This window comes from Salvelinus namaycush, chromosome 24 (assembly GCF_016432855.1).
Source record: "Salvelinus namaycush isolate Seneca chromosome 24, SaNama_1.0, whole genome shotgun sequence".
Lineage (NCBI taxonomy): Eukaryota > Metazoa > Chordata > Actinopteri > Salmoniformes > Salmonidae > Salvelinus > Salvelinus namaycush.
The window spans coordinates 10,067,360-10,094,347 of NC_052330.1; the positions used below are offsets into that span (position 1 = coordinate 10,067,360).

The 26,988-nt window shown below is 40.9% G+C and overlaps 1 protein-coding gene and 1 pseudogene across 1 annotated transcript; both read right to left on the reverse strand.

Annotated features, from left to right (window-relative positions):
• Positions 1-23,067: 23,067 nt before the first annotated feature.
• Positions 23,068-24,099, reverse strand: LOC120019272 (trace amine-associated receptor 1-like). The gene has a single exon (XM_038962584.1). It carries the CDS (start codon positions 24,097-24,099, stop codon positions 23,068-23,070), a length of 1,032 nt encoding a protein of 343 aa, XP_038818512.1.
• Positions 24,100-25,874: 1,775 nt separating this feature from the next.
• On the reverse strand, positions 25,875-26,482 carry LOC120019273 (annotated as a pseudogene).
• Positions 26,483-26,988: the final 506 nt, after the last annotated feature.

Here is a 26,988-nt window from a genome sequence, read left to right on the forward strand (position 1 = left end):
GCCAGAACCTAGGAAGAAACCGAGAGAGGAACCAGGCTATGAAGGGTGGCCAGTCCTCTTCTGGCTGTGCCAGGTGGAGACTATAACAGAACATGGCCAAGATGTTCAAATGTTCAAAGATGACCAGCAGGGTCAAATAATAATAATCACAGTGGATGTCGAGGGTGCAACAGGTCAGCACCTCAGTTAGAGGACATACCATTGTATCTGTCCCATTATGGCATCTGTGAGAGCATGGGCATCTCCATTTTTTCTCCATTATGGCATCTCCATTTCGAAGTAGTCCATTTTCTTCTTCTACTACTTCTATGAGTTGGTAAACAAACTGAAAGGGTGCATACTGCCACCTGTAATGTGTTACTTGAACAGGTTTAAAACCATGATTGCTCAAGGCCAGTCTTTCTTAAAGTATGGGTCGTGGACCTGTTAATGGTGGGTCGCAATGTGTCAGTGTAAATTTATAATTGTTTCATTAATTACTAGAATTGATTTGGCCAAGTGCATCGGCGCTCAGTGCGCTTTCTGCTTAAGCAGCGGTCTCTGCTCAGTTTGGCAGCTGCGCGAGTGTTAGAGGGAGATGTCCGTGTGCTTTGCGGTTTACCGGATCTTTTTTTCTGCAGTTTTCTTGAAGATCACGCCACGACACACACGATGATGCGCTGTCAGCCACTGACTTGTCATTCCCACTCGCCATCACTCACCGCTGTCATCAAATGGACTCATGCAAGTTCTTACTGAGCTCAAATGTCATGAAACGCATATACAGTGATTAGTTTCTCTCTCTTTCATACAAACTTATAACGAGGAGCGCCCACAATGTGTATTGTGTGTGGAAGTGCTTAGTAATGAGTCTCGCATAACGAACAAATTAATAAAACGACACGTCCTGACCAAACATCCACAGCATGATGGTAAACCCAGGAAGTTATTTCAGAACAGTTCTTTCTTTTCTCTGTATATATAAATGATGTCGCTCTTGCTACTGGTGATTCTCTGATCCACCTCTACGCAGACGACACCATTCTGTATACATCTGGCCCTTCTTTGGACACTGTTAACAAACCTCCAAATGACTTTCAATGCCATACAACACTCCTTCTGTGGCCTCCAACTGCTCTTAAATACTAGTAAAACTATGCATGCTCTTCAACTGATTGCTGCCCGCGGCTGCCCGCCCGACTAGCATCCCTACTCTGGACGGTTCTGACTTAGAATATGTGGACAACTACAAATACCTAGGTGTCTGGTTAGACTGTAAACTCTCCTTCCAGACTAACATTAAGCATCTCCAATCCAAAATTAAATCTAGAATCGGCTTCCTATTTCTCAACAAAGCCTCCTTCACTCATGCTGCCAAACATACCCTCGTAAAACTGACTATCCTACCGATCCTTGACTTCGGCGATGTCATTTACAAAATAGCCTCCAACACTCTACTCAGCAAATTGGATGTAGTCTATCACAGTGCCATCCGTTTTGTCACCAAAGCCCCATATACTACCCACCACTGCGACCTGTATGCTCTCGTTGGCTGGCCCTCGCTACATATTTGTCACCAAACCCACTGGCTCCAGGTCATCTATAAGTCTTTGCTAGGTAAAGCCCCGTCTTATCTCAGCTCACTGGTCACCATTGCAACACCCACCCGTAGCACGTGCTCCAGCAGGTATATTTTCCTGGTCATCCCCAAAGCCAACACCTCCTTTGGCCACCCTTCCTTTCAGTTCTCTGCTGCAAAAATCTCTGAAGCTGGAGACATATCTCCCTCACTAACTTTAAGCATCAGCTGTCAGAGCAGCTTACTGATCACTGCACCTGTACACAGCCCATCTGTAAATAGCCCACCCAACTACCTCATCCCCATATTGTTCTTTATTTTTCTCTTTTGCACCCCAGTATCTCTACTTGCACATCATCATCTGCACATCTATCACTCCAGTGTTAATGCTAAATTGTAATTATTTCGTCACTATGGCCTATTTATTGCCGTACCTCCCTAATCTTACTACATTTGGACACACTGTACATAGATTTGTCTATTGTGTTATTGACTGTACATTTGTTTATCCCATGTGTAACTCTGTGTTTTTGTTTTTGCCGCACTGCTTTGCTTCGTCTTGGCCAGGTCGCAGTTGTAAATGAGAACTTGTTCTCAACTGGCCGACCTGGTTACATAATAAATAAATAAAAAACAGGCCAGAATGCTTCAGGAAACAGTGCCTCGACAGTGGAAAAGTAAGTCAGCTAGCAAGGCATTGTTGTCATTTTACAGCAGGTGATGATAAGCAGAAATAAGGGAGTACTAATTAACTCTCATAGTAGTAGATGTGAGTTTCTCTTTCAAACAATCCCCTGGCCTTGTACACAGCTAATAGCTAACATTCGCCAAAGCAAGCTAGCTACTGAGAGTTGAACCCTAAGTAACAGTACAGATGAAGATTAAAAATGATCAGGCCTAGTTTACATCTACTGTAGAAATTATTGTTGGAAACAAGTCTAGGTTGGAACTGTTGCTGTTAAAATACAATAATAATTGTTATTCTTAACTGGAATAAACTGATTGAAGCAAGATGCTTTTTGAGGCAAACACACTCACACAGTTCTGGGTTGCTCATCTTCAACAGGAAGCGGTCTCCTGCCAGAAAGAGAAAGCAGTAGATGTTCTGGTCCAGTTTGGCACCACATACCTATGCGAGTCAGGGTTCTCAACTCTGACAAACTTAAAAAACAAGTACAGAAACAGTTTCAAGGCTGAGCATAACCTCAGTGTTACACTGTCAAAAACAGAGCCCAGAATAGGCATGTTGCTGTTAAAATACAATACATATTTTTTATTCTGAACTGGAATAAACAGATGTATCACATCACACAGATATAGACCAGAAAAGGACTGTGTGTGTGTTTTCTGGTCTATATCTGTGTGATATGATCAATCAGTTTTTTCCAGTTCAGAATAAAAAAATATGTATTGCATTTTAACAGCAACAGTTCCAATCTAGACTTTCTTTCAACAATCATTTCTACAGTAAGATGTACAGTAGGCCTGATCATTTTTCATCTGTACTGTTACTTAGGGTTGCACTATCAAAATGCCTGTGTGTGTTCTGTTATTCATCTGTGTGATGTGATCAATACGCTTATTCAAGTTCAGAATGAAAATTATTTATTGTATTTTTAACAGCAACAGTTCCAGCCTAGACAGATATGTAAGTGTTTTAATGGTGGAAAATAAACATGAATATATATTTATATGGATATTTCATTTCATTGTTATTTGTTTTTGTCTATATTGCATTTGTTTTAGGCATAAGGGCAATTAAATGTACCAATATTTATGTATAGTTTCATATTTTCCTAAGCTTGGGCCCCAGGAAAACACAGAATTTCTCATTTGGGTCACAGGCTGAAAAAGTTTAAGAACCCCTGCTCAAGGCTGATCCCTCCTGATGACCTGGATGGAATTGACCCTTCGCTAAGCCCCGCCCCCCTTGGTTACTATTGAAACCTCAGACAACATTTTCCCAGGAAGCTGAATTCCCCCTTCTAACCACTGGCGAAATCCTCTCACAATGATCTCAAACTGTGTTTTTAATGAAAACCGTCTTGGTTTCCACTAATGCGATTCTGCCATTACAATACCCTATGAAATTCCTGCCTACTTCCTGGTGCATGTCCCATACTGTTTGTGATTGTGCGTAAAGCTTATATCAGCTTATAAATTCATGAAAATGGGACTTACATAAGCAAGTGGGCGGGACATTCATAGGATATTGCTTCATGGGAATCTGGTAAAATTTTGTCTGAATTCACTCTCAGCATACAGTCAAATCTACTAGCCATTTTTGGAGTTGTGCCCCCAAATCGTTTGCTGATGTCGACATCAGATGGGAGTTGTATTAATAGCAGGGCTGTCCCCCCCCCCAAAAAAATATTAGGCAACCAAAAGTCGTCTGTTCTTTCGACCAATCGATTGGTGGATTAATTTTATTTGTTGTACTTTGTACCCCCATTTATTCTCCCCAATTGGTAGTTACAGTCTCTGGAGAGGCGAATCCCTAGAGTGTCCAAAGCTATCATCAAGGCAAAAGGTGGCTACTTTGGTTACACTTTTTTGGTCACTACTTGATTCCATGTGTTATTTCATAGTTTTGATGTCTTCACAATTATTATACAATGTAGAAAATAGTAAAAATAAAGAAAAACCCTTGAATGAGTAGGTGTGTCCAAACTTTTGACTGATACTGTATATATATTTATTTGTTACTGCTCGATTGTTTTAATCTCGGTCGACCAACAGCCTAACGACCAAACAATCGACCAGTTGACTAATTGGAGTCAGCCTTAATTAATAGCTTGGCTAACTTAGATAGCTAACATACATTTCAAGAAAAAAGTTATATTAAGTGGCTAGCTAGCTAGCATTAGAAACATTTGATGGTCAATGAAAATGAGAGCTAGCTAGCAAATAATGTAACAAAACGACAAAAGTTTAATTTGGATTCGAGAAATTATCAATCAACACGCTCTGCATTTCAGGAATCACAGTAGAAAGTACCCCTGGTCCACCGTTCAATTATTTAGACATTTAAACAATATCTTTATTGAGAGTTTATTAAGAAAATGCAGTCCTCATGTGATTTAAACGTGAGCTTGTACGAGGTGTCAGACTAGACGACTGTTGCTATCCATTGGAGCGCTGCAATTGGTTGCCCAACATTTTTGAGCGTTGTTAAGCGAAGGGTCAATTATGCGATCCTTCCTTAACCCCTAGGAAATCCCAACCAGTTGTCTACTTCAAAATGGTGGAAGTCCTCAATGGCATTGCCCATGCTAAAACAGGCTCTATGGTCCTCTATCTATCTCTATGTTACCCCCCACCGAAAATAAGCGCAACCAGACTTGATTGATTGATTGGAGACAGCTTGTGTCAGTTAAAGAACATTCCCTAGGATTTTTTTACCTGCAGCAACACCAATGGATGTTAAAAAGGCCAGGCATTCATATATAGAATTTCTCTATGCACCCCTAGTTTTTCTCTTTAGTTAGAATCACCCACTTTCTCAACCAATCAAGGCTTAGCTAATCCCGCATCTCACTGGTGCTCACATTTTCCAGTCAGTGAGTGAGATCGCCTAGTGCAGTGGTTCCCAAACTTTTTAAAGTCCCGTACCCCTTCAAACATTTAACCTCCAGCTGCGTACCCCTAGCACCAGGGTCTCAAATTTTGTTTTTTGCCATCATTGTAAGCCTGCCACACACACTATACGATACATTTATTAGACATAAGAATGAGTGTGAGTTTTTGTCACAACCCGGCTCATGGGAAGTGACAAAAAGCACTTATAGGACCAGGGCACAAGTAATAATATTATAATCAATAATTTTGCTCTTTATTTAGCCATCTTACATATAAAACCTTATTTGTTAATCAAAAATGGTGAATAACTTACCACAGGTTAATGAGAAGGGTGTGCTTGAAAGGATGCACATAACTCTGCAATGTTGGGTTGTATTGGAGAGAGTCTGTCTTAAATCCTTTTCCACACACAGTCTGTGACTGTATTTAGTTTTCATGCTAGTGAGGGCCGAGAATCCACTCTCACATAGTTGAAGTTGGAAGTTTACATACACCTTAGCCAAATACATTTAATCTCAGTTTTTCACAATTCCTGACATTTAATCCAAGTAAAAATTCCCTGTCTTAGGTCAGTTAGAATCACCACTTTATTTTATGAATGTGAAATGTCAGAATAATAGTAGAGAGAATGATTTATTTCAGCTTTTATTTCTTTCATCACATTCCCAGTGGGTCAGAAGTTTACATACACTCAATTAGTATTTGGTAGCATTGCCTTTAAATTGTTTAACTTGGGTCAAACGTTTAGGGTAGCCTTCCACAAGCTTCCCACAATAAGTTGGGTGAATTTTGGCCCATTCCTCCTGACAGAGCTTGAGTAACTGAGTCAGGTTTATAGGCCTCCTTGCTCGCACACGCTTTTTCAGTTCTGCCCACAAATGTTCTATAGGATTGAGGTCAGGCTTTGTGACGGCCACTCCAATACCTTGACTTTGTTGTCCTTAAGCCATTTTGCCACAACTTTGGAAGTATGCTTGGGGTCATTGTCCATTTGGAAGGCCCATTTGCGACCAAGCTTTAACTTCCTGACTGATGTCTTGAGATGTTGCTTCAATATATCCACATAATTTTCCTGACTCATGATGCCATCTATTTTGTGAAGTGCACCAGTCCCTCCTGTACTAAAGCACCCCCACAACATGATGCTGTCACCCCCGTGCTTCATGGCTGGGATGGTGTTCTTTAGCTTGCAAGCCTCCCCCTTTTTCTTCCAAACATAACGATGGTCATTATTGCCCAACAGTTTTATTTTTGTTACATCAGACCAGAGGACATTTCTCCAAAAAGTATGATCTTTGTCCCCATGTGCAGTTGCAAACCGTAGTCTGGCTTTTTTATGGCGGTTTTGGAGCAGTGGCTTCTTGGCTGATTTCTTTAGATTTTCTCATGATGTCAAGGAAAGAGGCACTGAGTTTGAAGGTAGGCCTTGAAATGCATCCACAGGTACACCTCCAAATGACTCAAATGATGTCAATTAGCCTATCAGAAGCTTCTAAAGCCGTTACATAATTTTCTGGAATTTTCCAAGCTGTTTAAAGGCAAGGTCAACTTAGTGTATATAAACTTCTGACCCACTGGAGTTGTGATACCGTGAATTATAAGTGAAATAATCTGTCTGTAAACAATTGTTGGAAAAAGGAGAAGTGCATCTAAAATTCCATGCATAACAGTTGTATCTTTTAGCAATGTTTATTATGAGTATTCCTGTAAATTGATGTGGCTCTCTGCAAAATCAAAGGATGTTTGGGATGCACACAGTACTACATAGAGCCATGACTACATAGAGCCATACTACATAGAGCCATGACTATATGGAACTCTATTCCAGATCAGGTAACTGACGCAAGAGGGAAAATTACATTTAAAAACAGATTAGAAAACACTGTGAAGCAACACAAACATTGGCACAGACACATGCATGCATATATATACACACACACACACACACACACGATAACATATGCACTATACATACACATGGATTTAGTACTGTAGATATGTGGTAGTGGTGGAGTAGGGGCCTGAGTGGACACAGTGTGTTGTGAAATCTGTGAATGTATTGTAATGTTTTAAAATTGTATAAACTGCCTTGATTTTGCTGCTATGGCAGCAGCTAATGGGGATCCATAATATATACAAATTCAAATGACTTGACCATGACACACAGCCATGCCCAGACTGTTGGCACACTCACCGAGAAGGGTGTAATTGCAGAGCACAATTAGGGGCCTTTTCTGACATCTGCGTTTCTTGATGTCAAGTTACACCCACTGATGCTCGTCATTGGTCCGTGGCTGTTTCTTTCGCTTCGGGACAACAGTTGTTGACAACTTTAGTATTGTAAGCCTAACCCTAATCATTTTCCTAACCTTAACCTAATTCACCTAACCTGCATGTTAGTTATCCTAACCTGCTATGCAAACAAATAATCTGTGTCGAGAAACCATCAGTCTCATAACACCGGAACTGACCAATGGCAGGTATCAATGGTCGTTTCCTGATATCAAGGAACGCCTACATCAAGAAACGCCCTGAATTGCGGTTTGCAATTACAACCACTTGCACTCACCCGTCACCACTAATGTTCACCTCAAACAGTCCAGCCACTCCCCACTGGGCACAAACTTACTATAGTCTCTTTTTTTTCTTGATTTTTCAAAAATGTGAAAACATGTTTTTTTATTAAGTTGAACATGTGCTCTCTATGACAGAATGTTAAAATTAGGTGAAATTAGTAGTTTTTTGGAGCAAGTTACAATACCCAAAATGGAACGACCCAAAAAGCCTAAAGTTAAAGGCTATCTTACAAACTAAACTAATGTAACATTCATGGCCACATTTTGAAGTTAATGTAACTACAAATGTCTTCTTAAATCAAATCAAAGTTTATTGGTCGTGTACACAGTTTAGCAGATGTTATAGAAGTTGCAGCAAAATGCTTGTTAGGCTATTAGCTCCTAACAGTGCAGTAAAATGTCAAACAAGTATGTTGTCGTGACTTGACTTTAACATTAATCTGAAGACCGTTAGTTAATTAGATAAATAACAATGTTTAATTGTTACCCAATTTTAAATGAATCATGTAACAATTAACTCATTAGGATCTGTGGCACCACGAGAGCGGTTCTTTAAAGAGTTACCATCTCCCGAATTAAACTCTACAAGGTCTTTACCTATTATATCTATAAACAGTTAACTTATTAATCATAACCTCGTATCATCATTCATCATACGCTGAAAACAGGTCCCTAGCGGAATGACAACAACATGGATACTTGTTAACTTCTTTGGGGTAGGGGGTAGTATTTTCACGTCCGGATGAAAAGCATGCCCAGAGTAAACGGCCTGCTACAAAGCCATAAAAGCTTGAATATGCATATTATTAGTAGATTTGGATAGAAAACACTGAAGTTTCTAAAACTGTTTGAATGATGTCTGTGAGTATAACATATACTCACAGTATATAACTCATATGGCAGGCAAAAACCTGAGAAAAAATCCAACCAGGAAGTGGGAAATCTGAGGTTGGTCGATTTTCAACTCAGCTCCTATTGAAGATACAGTGGGATATTGGTAATGTTGCACTTCCTACCGCTTCCACTAGATGTCAACAGTCTTTAGAACCTTGTCTGATGCTTCTACTGTGAAGTGCGGCCGAAGGAGAGGGGATTGAGTAAGGTCTACCATGAGCTGAACATGCGCTGACCATGCGCGTTCATGTGAGAGCGAGCTCTGGTCCATCGCATTTCTGAAGACAAAGGAATTCTTCGGTTGGAACATTATTGAAGAATTATGTTTAAAAACATCCTAAAGATTGATTCAATACTTCGTTTGTCATGTTTTTACGGACTGTAATATAACTTTTTTAACTTTTTGTTTGTGCTTTCCGCTGGACTTGCCCGCGCGTCGTGAGTTTGGAAAGTGTACTGAATGCTAGAACAACAAGGAGGAATTTGGACATAAATGATGGACATTATCGAACAAAACAAACATTTATTGTGGAACTGGGATTCCTGGGAGTGCATTCTGATGAAGATCATCAAAGGTAAGTGAATGTTTATAATGTTATTTCTGACTTATGTTGACTGCACAATATGGCGGATATATTTGTGTCTTGATTGGGCTCTGAGCGCCGACTCAGATTATTGCATGGTTTGCTTTTTCTGTAAAGCTTTTTTGAAATCTGACACAGCGGTTGCATTAAGGAGAAGTGCATCTAAAATTCCATGCATAACAGTTGTATCTTTTAGCAATGTTTATTATGAGTATTCCTGTAAATTGATGTGGCTCTCTGCAAAATCAAAGGATGTTTTGGAACTTCTGAACGTAACGCGCCAATGTAAACTCAGATCTTTGGATATAAATATGAACTTTACCGAACAAAACATACATGTATTGTGTAACATGAAGTCCTATGAGTGTCATCTGATGAAGATCATCAAAGGTTAGTGATTAATTTTATCTATATTTCTGCTTTTTGTGAATCCTCTCTTTGGCTGGAAAAATGGCTGTGTTATTCTGTGAATAGGCACTCACCTAACATAATCGTTTGGTTTGCTTTCGACGTAAAGCCTTTTTGTAATCGGACACTGTGGCTGGATTTACAACAAGTGTATTTTTAAAATGGTGTAAAATACAGGTATGTTTGAGGAATTTTAATTATGGGATTTCTGTTGTTTTGAATTTGGCGCCCTGCAATTTCACTGGCTGTTGAAGAGGTGGGACGCTACCGTCTCACGTACCCTAGAGAGGTTAAAGAAGAGATGGAGGGGGACAGAGACACTTAATTAACATTGCCACATTCAGAAACTACTCTCACCTACAATAACCATATGCTTTTCACACGAACCGCTACCCGCTTTGAGCAAAAAATCATTAACGTATTTATGTGAAATGCCTTGGTTTGCCAGGGATCTCTTGGTGAACGGGGCAGCCTTGAAAGGGGGTTGGGCCTTTTTGCTGCACACTTGTACGGCTCTGATTGTCTAAAATGGTTCCAACAACTCTTATACTGTTGTCCATTTTCGTAGTTGTCCGGTATCCGGTGATTTGTGTAATTCTGAACAGAACTACAGAGTTGATATTCCTTCCATTCATTCTTAAATATGCTTATTTGAAGACCGACGAGCCAGCCGTATCGATGGTTCTCCAGTGGGGTGATAAGAGTAGCGTAATATGAGGGTTTGAGCAGAGCAACAGGATGGTCCTACTTAAATTCGCTTTCGAAGATAACTTACTTAGGACAACTAATCAGCCGTACCAGTGATGGTCCGGGAGGTGATTTTATTGCCTCCACCTCGTGTTGAGATTCAATGTTCAACCCATTTTAAACGTGTACCTGCCGCTTCACGCTTAATCTGGTTCATTGTCTTTTTTTTCTTAACCCATCATTTATACCTTTTGCTTGAAAGGGGCGGTTCAGGTAGGCTGGCACGGTCCCTGACCTCACTCCGGGGCGGTGATTACTCACTGTGCAAAGTTATGGAAAACAATTATCTCTTATAACTTCTCAAATCACATCCCTCTCTTAACTTCTTATGGCTGGGTGGCAGTATTGAATAGCTTGGATGAAAAGGTGCCCAGAGTAAACTGCCTGCTACTCAGGCTCAGAGGCTAAGATATGCATAGTATTGGTAGATTTGGATAGAAAACACTCTGAAGTTACTAAAACTGTTTGAATAATGTCTGTGAGTATAACAGAACTCATATGGCAGGCAAAAACCTGAGAAAAAATCCAACCAGGAAGTGGGAAATCTGAGGTTTGTAGGTTTGCCTATCCAATATACAGTGGGATATTGGTCATATTGCACTTCCTAAGGCTTCCACTAGATGTCAACAGTCTTTAGAACCTTGTTTGATGCTTCTACTGTGAAGAATGAGGGAAGGAGAGCTCTTTGAGTCAGGTGTCTGGCATGAGCTGAACATGCGTGCTCACGTGAGAGCGACCTGCTTTCCATTGCATTTCTGAAGACAAAGTAATTCTCCGGTTGAAACATTATTGAAGATTTATGTTATAAACATCCCAAAAGATTGATTCTATACATCGTTTGACATGTTTCTACGAACTGTAATGGAATTGTTTGACTTTTCGTCTGACCTGCGCGTCATGAATGTGGATTACTGGACTGAACGTGCGAACAAAATTAAGGTATTTGGACATAAATGATGGACTATATCGAACAAAACAAACATTTATTGTGGAACTGAGATTCCTTGGAGTGCATTCTGATGAAGATCATCAAAGGTAAGTGAATATTTATAATGCTATTTCTGACTTCTGTTGATTCCGCAACATGGCGGGTATATGTTTGGCTTGTTTTGGTCTCTGAGCACCGTACTCAGATTATTGCATGGTTTGCTTTTTCCGTAAAGCTTTTTTGAAATCTGACAAAGCGGTTGCATTAAGGAGAAGTATATCTATAATTCTGTGCATAATACTTGTATCTTTTATCAAAGTTTATTATGGGTATTTCTGTAAATTTGATGTGGCTCTGTGCAAATTCACGGGATGTTTTGGAGGCAAAGCCAAATGTAAACTGAGGTTTTTAGATATAAATATGAACTTGATCGGACAAAACATACATGTATTGTGTAACATGTTGTCCCGGTAGTGTCATCTGATGAAGAATATCAAAGGTTAGTGATTAATTTTATCTCTATTTCTGCTTTTTGTGACTCCTCTCTTTGGTTGGAAAATGTCTGTATGCTTTCTGTGACTAGTTGCTGACCTAACATAATGATATGTTGTGCTTTCGCCGAAAAGCCTTTTTGAAATCGGACACTGTGGTTGGATTAACGAGAATGTTATCTTTAAAATGGTGTCTAATACTTGTATGTTTGAGGAATTTTAATTATGAGATTTCTGTTGTTTTGAATTTGGCGCCCTGCAATTTCATCCGCTAGTGGAACCCCCTTCCCAGACAGGTTAATGTAAGGAAAGAAAGGTAGTTTTTTATGTCACATGATCTGTGAAGACTCCAATCATTCAAATGATGAATTATGGACAACTCATGAACTAGGGTGTAAACATGTTTTGATTCAACTCGTGTATTATATTGAATGTAAGCTACCTGTTCTGCATGTGTTCATGTGTGTAAAATTGCCTTGGCTGAGAGGGTCGGCTACCGCCAGTGACCTTTAAAAATATATAGATATATGCATTGAAAGTATAGGGAGCATTACTTCTTTCACCACGATCGGCAGTCAGTTTACCCTCCAATTTTTTTACCACTACATCACTGGCTACCGGTAAGCCTATTTGAACTTCATGGTAATAGTCATACACATTGTAGCCTAGTCTAGTAAATTGACCATGTGTGTTAGGATGACCATCCCATTTTTCCCGGGACAGTTTCAGCTCCATTTAACCTCTTGACGCTAGGGATCAGATTATTATTATTTTTTTAAAATAACGTTCCCAAGGTAAACGGACTATTTCTCAGGTCCAGATCGTAGAATATGCATGTAATTTACAGATTAGGATAGAAAACACTCCAAAGTTTCCAAAACTGTCAAAATATTGTCTGTGAGTATAACAAAACTGATTCTGCAGGCGAAAACCTGAGGAAATCTAACCCGGAAGTGATTTTTTTTGTTTTTTGTTTCCTTGCCCGTCTTTCTTCCATTTAAAGGGGTATCAACCAGATTCCTTTTCCAATGGCTTCCTCAGGCTGTGACTAGGCTTTAGACATAGTTTCAGGCTTTTATTTTGAAAAATTAGCGAGATTTTTCAAAACGGTGTCCTTTGATTAGTTCCTGCGCGCGAGAGGGGTAGCTCTCCATTTTCTTTCTCTCTTTTATTGAATAGGTTACGGTCCGGTTGAAATATTATTGATTATGTTTGTTAAAATCAACCTGAGGATTGATTATAAAAAACATTTGACATGTTTCTACGACCATTACGGATACTTTTTGGAATTTTCGTTGAACGGAACGAGGCTTTGGTTTTCTGAACATAACGCGCAACCCAAATGGCGTTTTTTTGTTATAAAAGTAATATTTATCGAACAAAAATAACATTTATTGTGTAACTGGGAGTCTCGTGAGTGCAAACATCCGAAGATTATCAAAGGTAAGCGATTAATTTTATTGCTTTTCTGACTGGTGAGTGTCACCAGTCCGGTGACCCCTGTACCGGCTCCACGCACTAGGCCTCCAGTGCACATTCACGGTCCAGAGCTTCCGGCGACGGTTCACAGTCCAGAGCTTCCGGCGATGGTTCACAGTCCAGAGCTTCCGGTGACGGTTCACAGTCCAGAGCTTCCGGCGACGGTTCCCAGTCCAGCGCTTCCGGCGACGGTTCCCAGTCCAGAGCTTTCGGCGATGGTTCACAGTCCGGAACCTCTTATGACGTTCCACAGTCCGGAACCTCCTGCGACGGTCCACGGTCCGGAACCTCCTGCGACGGTCCACGGTCCGGAACCTCCTGCGACGGTCCACGGTCCGGAACCTCCTGCGACGGTCCACGGTCCGGAACCTCCTGCGACGGTCCACGGTCCGGAACCTCCTGCGACGGTCCACGGTCCGGAACCTTCTGCGACGGTCCACGGTCCGGAACCTCCTGCGACGGTCCATGGTCCGGAACCTCCTGCGACGGTCCACGGTCCGGAACCTCCTGCGACGGTCCACGGTCCGGAGCTTCCAGGCAAGGCGTCCAGTCCCGCTCCATGGCAGGAGCCTTCCTCTGCGCTGGTGCCCAGTCCAGGCATGGCGTCCAGTCCTGCTCCAAGGCCGGAGCCTTCCTCTGCACCGATGCCCAGTCCAGGCACGGTGGCCAGTCCCGGCGGCCAGTCCCGCTCCATGGCAGGAGCCTTCCTCTGCGCCGATGTCCAATCCAGGCACGGCGTCCAGTCCCGCTCCATGGCAGGAGCCTTCCTCTGTGCCGGTGCCCAGTCCAGGCACGGCGTCCAGTCCCACTCCAAGGCCGGAGCCTTCCTCTGCCTCGGGGCCCAGTCCGGGCACGGCGTCCAGTCCAGCTCCAAGGCCGGAGCCTTCCTCTGCGCCGATGCCCAGTCCAGGCACGGCGGCCAACTCAGCTCCATGGCCGGAGCCTTCCTCGGCGCTGGTGCCCAGTCCGGGTGCGGCGTCCAACCCAGCTCCATGGCTGGGGCCCTCTTCTGCGCCGATGCCCAGTCCGGGCACGGCGTTCTACCCGGCTCCATGGCCGGACCCGTGGTCTGGGTGGGGGCAAAGACCCGCACCGGAGCCGACACTAGTCACCCCCCTACCCTCCCCATTTGGTTTCAGGTTTTGCGGCCGGAGTGGACGAACATGCACAGGTAGCCTACTTTTTGAACTGATTTGTTTGACAATCTGATGACAGCATCATGACTGGTTGTGTTCATGCCACATTAAAAGGTAATTCACCCTTAAATTATGTTTTTATTATTAGGCCCACAAAATATTTGTAATTCGCACTCTGGCTACAAGGCCCTCCCCGTCCTTCCCTTTGGCAAATCAGATCACGCCTCCATTTTGCCCCTCCCCTGCTATGGTACCCCTGGTAAGGACTGTTTAACGTTGGTCTGAACAATCGGCCATCTATGCTTCAAGATTGTTTTGATGACACGGACTGGGAATTGTTCCGGGCTGCCTCTGAGAATGGTATTGACGTATACACTGACTCGGTGACTGAGTTCATCAGGATGTGGATAGAGGATGTTGGATAAATGGCAGCATTCGCGCAAAACTGAAAGCGCAAACCATCGCATTTAACCACGGCAAGGCAACTGGGAACATGGGTGAATACAAACAGACCAGCAATGCCCTCCGTAAGGCAATCAGAAGTAAAACGACAGTACAGGGACAAAGTGGAGTCACAATTCATGTGCCAGGGACTCCAGATAATCAACGATTTATAAAGGGAAAGCCAGCCACATTGTGGACACCGACGTCTCACTCCTGGACAAGGTAAGCACTTTCATTTTCATATCTGAAAATTCTCACGACCCCAAACATGAATTTGTTAAAAATGGAATTAACAGCCCATGTTTACTTTTTTAATTGGATATGGCAGTCAATTGCAAAACATTCTAACATTATTCTCAACTCACCTTCGTATACTTTTAATGTGGGGATATGACAGTCAATTGCAAATGAGTCTGACACAATATTTCTTATCTCACCACCACTAATGAGATGGGTGTGCTTGATGCATGTCGCATCAGAGCTTCTCAAAATCAGGGGGCGTGGTCGACAGTGCACAACTCATCTCTCTTATCACATCCAACCGGAGTGACCGAATCAGCTAAATCTGTTTGACTGTGATCCTGGCTCAGTTTACATGCCGGTAAGTGAAATCGAACAGCTACTCGAGCTGTCATGTGACCGAATGCTGCAGACAACGCATTCACAGATGCAGACGAGAGCACTGAATTAGCGTACCATGAGTTTTAATGCTCAGAGGGAGACGGAACAGTATTCCCTTTGAGTCAGAAACCAAAACTCCTCCATAGTGACCTGTGAATGCGTTGTCTGCAGCATTCGGTCACATGACAGCTCGAGCAGCTGTTCGATTTCACTTACCGGCATGTAATCTGAGCTAGGATCACAGTCAAACAGATTTTGCTGATTCGGTCACTCATTTGTATATATTTTTTTGTGTTTCCCCTCTATGCTTGCGTTAAGTTTCCCAAATATGTCTGTTACATAGGCAAGGAGATACATTTTCTTTTCCTTACACAAAGTCAAGTCTGTTTTTAATTTGACATCCATTGCGAATGACAACAGCTCTTCTCTCAATTCACAAAATATTTCCAAAACTCACCTGGATAACCCCCAAGCCTTGGTGTGAAATAGAACATTGTCATGCTCTGATCCCATATCTCCACATAGTTTAGCGAACAGGCGTGTGTGATGTAGTTTACAATCGAAGTTACCTGCTGCATATCTCGGAATACTGCTCTCAGCTCTTTTGCCGCCAGTTGCTCTCGGTGTATCCATTATAGCTCAGTGGGTGTATCATACAATACGTCTATATGGCAGAGGGAGACACATTCATAACTAGAGTGCAGAGGCCTGTCCGCCGTCCAGTGATAGATGGAGCCCCATCTGTGCAAAAGCCAGCCATTCAATCCCATGGTATCTGTTTTTCGTCAAAATAGCCACGCAGCACACTGAACATCCCCTGTGCTGTTTCATGCTCAGGAATCGTGAGACAGAACAATATGTCCTCGTGAATAGCATCCCCCAACATGTGGCGGACAAAAGTCAGTTTCCTCTTGATTGCTACACTACAGTGCATTCGGAAAGTATTCAGACCCCTTGACTTACTCCACATTTTGTTATGTTACAGCCTTACTCTAAAATGTATGATATTGTTTTTTCCCCTCATCAATCTACGCACAATACCCTATAATGACAAAGCAAAAACAGTTTTTTAGACATTTTAGACATAATAAAAAACTTTAAATAATTTTTAAAAAGTATTCAGACCCTTTACTCAGTACTTGTTGAAGCACCTTTGGCAGCGATTACAGCCTCTAGGCTTCTTGGATATGACGGTACAAGCTTGGCACACCTGTTTTTCACATTCTTCTCTGCAGATCCTCTCAAGCTCTGTCAGGTTGTATGGGGAGCGTCCCTGCACAACTATTTTCACATCTCCAGAGATGTTCGATCGGGTTCAAGTCGGCTCTGGCTGGGCCACTCAAGGACGTTCAGAGACTTCTCCCGAAGCCATTCTTGCGTTGTCTTGGCTATGTGCTTAGGGTCGTTGTCCTATTGAAGGGGAACCTTCACCCCAGTCTTAGGTCCTGAGCGGTCTGGAGTAGGTTTTCATCAAGGGTCTTTCTGTACTTTGCTCCGTTCATCTTACCCTCAATCCTGATTGGTCTCCCAGTCCCTGCCGCTGAAAAACATCCCCACAGCATTATGCTGCCTACACCATGCTTCACCGTAGGCATGGTGCCAGATTTCCTTCAGATGTGACTCTTGGCATTAAGGCCAAAGAGTTCAGTCTTGGTTTCATCAGACCAGAGAATCTTGTTTCTCATTGTCTGAGAGTCTTTAGGTACCTTTTGGCAAACTCCAAGCGGGCTGTCATGTGCCTTTTACTGATGAGTGGCTTGTATCTGGCCATTCTACCATAAAGGACTGATTGGTGGAGTGCTGCAGAGATGCTTGTCCTTCTGGAATGTTCTCCCATCTTCACAGAGGAACTCTGGAGCTCTGTCAGAGTGACCATCGGGTACTTGGTCACCTCCCTGACCAAGGCCCTCCTCCCCCTATTGCTCAGTTTGGCCGGGCGCACAGCTCTAGGAAGAGTCTTGGTGGTTCCAAACTTCTTCCATTTAAGAATGATGGAGGCCACTCTATTCTTGGGGACCTTCAAGGCTGCAGAATTTTTTTGGTACCCTTCCCCAGATCTGTGCCGACACAATCCTGTCTCGGAGCTCTACAGACAATTCCTTCGACCTCATGGCTTGGTTTTTGATCTGACATGCACTGTCAACTGTGGGACCTTATATAGACAGGTGTGTGCCTTTTCAAATCATGTCCAATCAATTGGATTTACCACAGGTGAACTCCAATGAAGTTGTAGAAACATCTAAAGGATGATCAATGGAAACAGGATGCACTTCAGCTCAATTTCGAGTCTCATAGCAAAGGGTCTGAATACTTATGTAAATATAGTATGCCGTGGAAATTACAGTTAGGGACACCTGAAGTCAATCTTAAATTAATCATTCTTTATTATTAACAGCAAGCTGGAGAGGTCACAGTCAAACTTAAATGCATAATGTACCGGGCTTAGGTGAGCTCTACCGGGGCAGTCCCGTTAGTTCTCTTATATACTGCTTACACAGACAAGTTATATTTGCATGATTTAGCTTATTCATCATTCATAATGAATTCCTCATTAACGTTTGGTTCATGCATGTGGCCGACCAATGCCTCACGAGGCTTCTTCTCCCCAAACTGAGACCTTGAAACTGAGATATACATTTTCTTCTCAAAAAAAGGTTCTGGGCATTAAAACTTGTTTTTCAACCACTCCACACATTTCTTGTTAACAAACTATAGTTTTGGCAAGTCGGTTAGGACATCTACTTTGTGCATGATACAAGTAATTTCTACAACAATTGTTTACAGACAGATTATTTCACTTATAATTCACTGTATCACAATTCCAGTGGGTCAGAAGTTTACATACACTAAGTTGACTGTGCCTTTTCACAGCTTGGAAAATGATATCATGGCTTTAGAAGCTTCTGATAGGCTAATTGACATCATTTAATTTGAGTCAATTGGAGGTGTACCTGTGGATGTATTTCAAGGCCTACCTTCAAACTCAGTGCCTCTTTGCTTGACATCATGTGAAAATCAAAAGAAATCAGCCAAGACCTCAGAAAAAAATTGTAGACCTCCACAAGTCTGGTTCATCCTTGGGAGCAATTTCCAAACGCCTGAAGGTACCACGTTCATCTGTACAAACAATAGTACACAAGTATAAACACCATGGGACCACGCAGCATCATACCGCTCAGGAAGGAGACGCCTTCTGTCTCCTAGAAATGAACGTACTTTCGTGCGAAAAGTGCAAATCAATCCCAGAAGAACAGCAAAGGACCCTCATGTGAAGATGCTGGAGGAAACAGGTACAAAAGTATTTATATCCACAGTAAAATGAGTCCTATATCGACATAACCTGAAAGGCCGCTCAGCAAGGAAGAAGCCACTGCTCCATAACCACCATAAAAAACCCAGACTACGGTTTGCAACTGCACATGGGGACAAAGATCATACTTTTTGGAGAAATGTCCTCTGGTCTGAAGAAACAAAAATAGAACTGTTTGGCCATAATGACCTTCGTTATGTTTGGTAGAAAATGGTGTAGCCTTGCAAGCCGAAGAACTCCATCCTAACCGTGAAGCACGGGGGTGGCAGCTTCATATTGTGGGGGTGCATTGCTGCAGGAGGGACTGGTGCACTTCACAAAATAGATGGCATCATGAGTCAGGAAAATTATGTGGATATATTGAAGCAACATCTCAAGACATCAGTCAGGAAGTTAAAGCTTGGTCGCAAATGGGCCTTCCAAATGGACAATGACCCCAAGCATACTTCCAAAGTTGTGGCAAAATGGCTTAAGGACAACAAAGTCAAGGTATTGGAGTGGCCGTCATAAACCCTGACCTCAATCCTATAGAACATTTGTGGGCAGAACTGAAAAAGCGTGTGCGAGCAAGGAGGCTTACAAACCTGACTCAGTTACACCAGCTCCGTCAGGAGGAATGGGCCAAAATTCACCCAACTTCTTGTGGGAAGCTTGTGGAAGGCTACCCGAAATCTTTGACCCAAGTTAAACAATTTAAAGGCAATGCTATCAAATACTAATTGAGTGTATGTAAACTTCTGACCCACTGGGAATGTGATGAAAGAAATAAAAGCTGAAATAAATCATTCTCTCTACTATTATTCTGACATTTCACATTCTTAAAATAAAGTGGTAATCCTAACTGACCTAAGACAGGGAATTTTTACTAGGATTAAATGTCAGGAATTGCGAAAACTGAGTTTAAATGTATTTGGCTAAGGTGTATGTAAACTTCCGACTTCAACTGTATACAAAAGTATGTGGACACCCCTTCAAATTAGTGGATTCGGCTATTTCAACCACACACGTTGCTGACAGGTGTATTAAATTGAGCACACCGCCATGCAATCTCCATAGACAAACATTGGCAGTAGAATGGCCTTACTGAAAAACTCAGTGACTTTCAACGTGGCACTGTCTTATGATGCCACCTTTCCAACAATGATTGCCTATTATAGCATCAATTCTTTGTTTCACAGTGTTATCTGACAAAGGTATTAATGTGAGTTTCTCTGCCTCCACAACACAGACACCAGAAAAGAAGTAGATACTTCTCAAATAATGACATGCCTCCTTTGTGTAATACAGTCCATTTAGTGAGCCAGCAGCAGTGCCATTCGTTGATGTATAAGTGCGGTTAGTATTTCATGAGACATTGTCGAGATGATCAACTAATGATGTTATATCTACAGCGAGATATAACAGTGAGAACATGCTGCCGACAAACAGGGCCCAGTAGATGATTATTTTGATGTTCCTCTTCATTCAGATGTAGGGTGCTCGCTGGGCAGGGACGATCCGGGTGAAGTAGTTAAAATTCAGACAAGTCGAGATTGACATGTTGGTGGGTGATGAGTACACCATTATCAGAACACCAGCAAAGCAGAGCTCTGAATGTTCATTTGAAGAAGAATCAGCACAAGTATTCCTTTGCAATAAGAGAGACTAGAAAAACTGAAAAACCAAGGCTCCTTGGAGTATATTCAAAGGCCGTTTGAGAGGGATTCAAATGTCTCCTTACAGCACTATTGAGACCGGCTCAACTTAAACAAGAATTCTGAAAGGTTTTGTTTTTATATATCTAGGTGGGACAGTATATAGGCCTTAATATTGGTATGTGAACCTCATCACACTCTTATGAACATACTGCAGAGTTATATATCGTATGTTCTGCACATGTTATGTTTGTGCTCTTGAATACAAATTAATGTGAACAAATGAAAACGTATCAGTACTGAATCACCTGGAATGAGTTATCCATCTTGTTAATCTTTTTCTCAGCAAAACTGACAGGTGCTCAACTGAAGACGTTTGTTTGTCTGTCCGTATTTATTTGGACAGTGAAGCTATGTTTTTTACATTTCGCTCTATACTTCATAATTTTGGATTTAAGATACATTGTTTCATATGAGGTTACAGTACAGAATGTCACCTTTTATTTGAGGGTATTTTCATACATATAATATCTGTTTTACCGTTTGGTCCCATATTCCTAGCATGCAATGACTACTTCAAGCTTGGGCTCTAGAAACCTGTTGGCTGCATTTGCAGTTTGTTTTGGTTGTTTGATTATGTTTTGCCCCAATATGAACTGAATGATGAATATTATATTGTGTCGTTTTGGACACACGTTTTGGAGTCACTTTTATTGTAAATAAGAAGAGATGTTTCTGAACACTTCTACATTGTGTATGCTACCATGATTGTGGATAATCATGAATTAATTGTGAATAATGATGAGTGAGAACACTAGAGGAACTAAGATCATAACCCCCCAAAACATGCTAACCTCCCCTTTTATTGGTAATTGTGAGAGGTAAGTGTGTTTTAGGGTTATGATCTTTGAGTATCTGTAACTTTCTCACTCATCGTTATTCACGATTCATTCATTATTATCTGTAATCATGGTAACAACCACATTAATGTAGAAGTGTTCAGAAACAGGGCTATTTCTAGCTTTTTTGGGCCCCTAAGCATTTCCTGGTTGATAAAATTCTAATAATTCACCTAATTTCAGTTTATGGGGCAAAACAAGCAGTCAATATGTAGAGAATCATTGTACCATCTAAACCGCTGTGAAATATATTTTCAATAACCAAAAATATTGTATTTTCAGCTGTTTGAAGCTGGTGTACAAAACCAAAAGGAAAAGAAGCAAAAACAAAATTTAAGGGGAAGCCAAGAAGCTTTCCCAGAACAGATGCACTGCTTCATAGACTTGCTTTCAATGCGAAAGACAGATCAATAAATCACATTGCTATGTGAATTTGGTAGGGTCGCCCAAAAAGTTACATATTGTAGCTTTAAATTAGTGCATTTATGTACAAAAATAATACAAGAAGTATTGAGTTGAAACTGTGGATACTACTAAACCTTGTAAACCTCCAAGGCCCATGTTGCCCAGGGTTAAGAACGTACATTGTAGATTAATATTATTACATTGTATTGTATTATACCCTCTAAATATTATTATTCCAATCTGTTGTTTGTAATATTCATTTAAAAAAAAAAGTAAAAAAGAGAAACGGGACGGCGGACGCGTTGATAACGCCTGCCCTAGAGATCTGGATTGCGTGACCGGTCAGTAATTTGGCCATGATTACTTCAAGGTTTAGATGGCTGGGTAGACTACCTTACCTAAGGGGGCCCCTAACCGTCCGCTTGTCTCTTATTCCTAGAAACGGCACTGTTCAGAAACTATTCTATTCTTATTTACAATAAAAGTGACTCCACACCATTATTTACCATTCGTTTCTATCGGGCAATACATTTCAATTTTTACCCATTAAATTACTGGGAATGTATACATATTGAGTGTGCGACTCTCTTTGTTTTATAGTTTATAGTTTATTCACCGTTAGTCAGCACCTCTACACTAAATAATTTCCTCTGGGTGTGCGCCTGCTCATGCTTTTTATTACACGCCATTATCTGAAACGCAACCAAAACAAACTGCAAAAGCATCAGACAAGTTTGTAGAGCGACAAGCTTGATGCAGTCATTGTGTGCTAGGAATATGGGACCAAATACTACACTTTTGACAAAATGTAATACACTATAAGTGAATTTGTCCTAATACTTATGACACCTTCAAATTCAGGGGACCACAGATGTAGGATCTTTTGCTACAGCAGTTTGCTACAGCAGGAAAAATAATCCTGCAGCAACAGGAAATGTGGATTATAATGAATGGACACTTTTGTAGGGTCTGATATTTTATTTGCCATAACAAAAAATCTAAGTGGAAATAAAAAACGTTAGAAGCCTTTTTAAAACTCAAATACACTACAATTTTGTATTTCCTTCTATGCAGGAAAATTCTCAGCAAAAAGTGTGATCAAATTAAGAACGCACTCTGTAGATACATAAAGTGCATTCATTTCTAAACAGTAAAACAAATATGTATAAAAAATACCCTAAAATAAAAGGTGACAGTCTGTACTGTCACTTCATATGAAATATTTGATCAGAAATGCTGGAGTATAGAGCAATATTCAACTGGATTGTACTTGTTTTTAAACCTACACACCTGTGTCTGATATTGTTTAATAAAGGACTGAGAGCAAGGCACATATGTGTCACACTTCTTTGTAAGTATTGGATTTGGACATATTTATTCTGAAAACAATTGTATTATTGAAGAGTCAGGTTGAAATATTTTACCAGAAATTATAATTCTAAACGCCCTCCTGAACCAACTGTAAAAGAATGCATACACCATAGGATTAATGGTTGAATTCAAATAGCCAATCCATACAAATGTTACAAACAAAACGGGTGGGATAGAGTAATTAATAAAAGGATCAATACAGTTGACGACAAAAAAGGGTGTCCAGAATGATAGAAATACCCCCATAATGACAGCAAGTGTTTTGGTGGCCTTCCTCTGTGATTTGCCTACAGAGTTCTGATTGGTTGTACCCTGAATTGAGCGTGCCTGTCTCTGTGCTATTAGGAAAATCTTTAGGTAGATGCTAAGCATCCCTACTCCTGGGATGTAGAATGAGATCACCGAAGACACAGTACTCGACACTTTGTTTTGAAACAAAATACATTCTCCCTCACAGGCAAAATTTTTGTAGTAAAAATCCTCCACACCCCAAATATTGAGCTCCAGAAATATCATACAAAACCCTACTACGGCAGAAACCGTCCAGGTGACCAGCATCATAATCAGAACAACGTGAACAGTTATTTTAGTTCTATAAAGGAGAGGGCGACACACTGCATAATACCGGTCAATAGAAATGAAACACAAGTTAAGAATGGATGCAGTGCTCAACATGACATCAGTGCTGGTGTAGATTTTACAGAATAAATCTCCAAAATACCAGCAGCTTTCCAGTGAATATACCATGCTGGGAGGCATCACTAAAACCCCCAAGAGGAGGTCTGACACAGCCAGAGAGAGGATGAGGTAGTTGGTCGGGGTGTGGAGCTGTTTGAAGTGGATGATGGGAATGATTACAAGAAGGTTGCCACACACTGTGAGAACAGACATTGAGCCAAGTAAGAGATAAAGTAATACTCGTATTGTTGGAGGAAAGATTGATCTTTTGCAAGACCCATTCACTGATTCAAAACATAGAAGTATATTCTCAACAATATCAGCCTTGCTGAGACTGATTCCTGGTTCCATGGTCATTGTTGAAAGAATCTTATCTGGAAAAAATGTAATAAAATTATTGTCACATTAGTTAGTAATATACATTTTAAACATCAATTACAGAATATTATTTGGAAATAATTACATTATGCATGGTTTAATAAAAAAAAATGTCATGCTGTATTTTTCCCCACAGTATACTGTCACATAGTAAAATGTATTAAATTACTGTTGCTTATTCATTGGAAATATTTTCACAAATACCCAAAGGGACATGCTTTTTCCATTTAAAAAGGTGTGACATTCGATGTAAATGTTTCCAATTCAGCAAGTATGATTTGTTTTCGTGGTGCTTCATCATAGCTTACCTCTCAGCCATGCAGATGATGCATCACATGTGAATCCCTTTTCTCTGGTCACAATGTGATACAAAAATCTGAACTTGAATCTCATGCTTTTGTACCTATTGTCTATTAGCATAATGATGATTACAATATCCTTTTGACCAATCAGACATTTCTACATTCAACTCTACAGGGCACTCAAACTGATGATGTCATATGGTTGTAATCACTCCCCTCAGCACCATTGTGGATAATTGTAAAACCTTGACAAGTATCATGCCATTTTATAATGGACTCAAATTCAGATTTTTAAGTCAAATATTGTTACACAAAAAGAAACAGTCAAATATAGAGAGCAGTAGAATGTGCTAAATATATTTCTTAAATGCTTCTATTCAGATTACTGGGGGAGGTCGGGTAATGTAATAATGTGCACAAATCACCACGTCTGTAATTTTAGTCCCGTCCGAATCTGCCATGCTAGAAGTTTTTACATGGCAGGAGAGTAACAATTCCAGACATAATAACCTACTGTTTTTGGGGGGCCAAAATCAAAGGTCCTCTGATAATACTAGTCCCGTGCAAATCGACATCCCCGTGTTTTGAGAGAAATGTCTGTGGTTTTAGCAAGAAAACATTAACTGATTCGGTAAATTGAACGAAGTACTGCGCATAAAATATATGAATGGCCTACATGTATCCACTTGCACAGTGAATGCGTCTGTTTATGTTTTGTGCGTATGAATTGAATATTGACAAATGCATCAGTAAAACATATTTCCCCTATTTAATGCGACCCTTGCTGTTAATAGATTGCAAAGCAGCATACAACTGACCTAAACGTTTGAAAATGACAAGTTCCATTTCGCATCCATCGTTTTAAAACGTATCTCAAGTGCACTGTTTGGCTCACATCTGAAGGCGTGAGCCAAACGGGGGGGGGGGGGGGGGCGGCATTTAAGACGTAAAATATGCTAACGATTATGATCACACTTCCTCAATTCAAATATCAATTCAAATATTATTACTATACCAAAGGTGGTTTCGAAACTTGGGAACCAAACTCAAGTTATCATTGTTGCCCTGTTTGTCGCCTAGCCCTAGACTTGTTGAAATACAGTATCTTCACGCTTAAAAAGAAACGTGCAGGCTTCCGTCATAACTATCAATATGAAAAAAGGTAAGAATTACAGGGGGTAGTTTGGAAAACACTAATCCGGTCCGAATCGTTCTCTGGATTAACAGACATTCTGGGTTAATAATTACATAACCAATGTTCTCTAGTAATACTAGTCTCGTGCAAATAGGGTTTAAAAACACACTATTCAGGGCGAGCATGTCATTGCTTAGGTAAAACAAATAAAAATACAGCCACTAAACCACATACATTTATTGACATTAATCCAATAAAGACTATTTTCTGGCAAGTAAATTACCTGGTACATCAGTCTGCCCCTCCAAAAAGGTCCATTATATTTTCAATGTGACAATAAGATTAAGACATTTTTGGAACCAATAATAAAACACTGCATAGATGATTGGATTTGCAGTAGAATGAAAGTAACCCAGACAGATAAACACTTCAAATAGAATGGCAGGTGTGCTAAAGTGTGTGTATGTATCAACTATGGCAGTAACAAAGATAGGCAGCCAGCAAAAGATGAAAACACCCACCACAATGCCTAATATTTGAGCTGCTTTTCGCTCTGACCTCCCTCAAAGGATTTTTTCAAATCTGTCTTCAGTCTTTTTTACATGTTATTTTGCAACCAAAAGTGTTCTGGTATACAAACTCCCCATAATAGAGCATGGAAAGAAAAAGGCTATCAATGTGTCTATCGAGCCCCACAATGTATTAAAGAAAATATTCCGACTTCCTAGGCAGTATATGGATGCAAGGAATTTATCCAGGTCACTTACATTTGCCTTTTAAGATAGTAGGCCATAGGAGTACAATGCAAAATGGCCCAACTGGCAAAAACCATGAGCCATGCAATTGGTATAGTAATCTTGGTGGAATAGCGAAGTAGATTGTACACAGCCTCATATTGTTCTATGGCTATAAACACCAGGCGAAAAATTAATCAGATGGTGCCAGAGACATTATAAAAATGTGAGATAGCATGTGGAGCTGATGTATGTGAGCAAAGGATGCATGGTGCAGGAGGCATTCGATTCTGGGTAACCTAACAGCTTGAGATCCCACTAAGCACGGACCAACAGCAAAGTATTTTTTTTAGTGCAGTCGGGACCGGCCTTGATTTCAACGTCCACAGACATTTATGTTTGGTTCAGATTTGGTCCGGACCGGCCTATTGTTTTGTTGTGATGTTTTGTTCCAGTTTGGACCCCAGTATGAGTAGCTGCTGCCTTGGCATACTTAAGGCTCTATTCAATCCACATCACGAAAGTTCAGATTTACAGCGTGATTGAAAATTAAAGGCAGTGTTTCCGCTTTAGCGGAGACTGCACTCACAGTAAACGCTGCATATGTCGGCTCAATCGGAAATGACCTTTACATTTCAGCACTACTATTTGGCCCAAACATAGACGTCTATGATTGGTTCAGATTTTGGTTCGGTCC

What these genes read in the sequence shown, in the direction of transcription:
- LOC120019272 (XM_038962584.1), bottom strand. Translation starts at nt 24,099, where the DNA reads ATGACCATGGAACCAGGAATCAGTCTCAGCAAGGCTGATATTGTTGAG.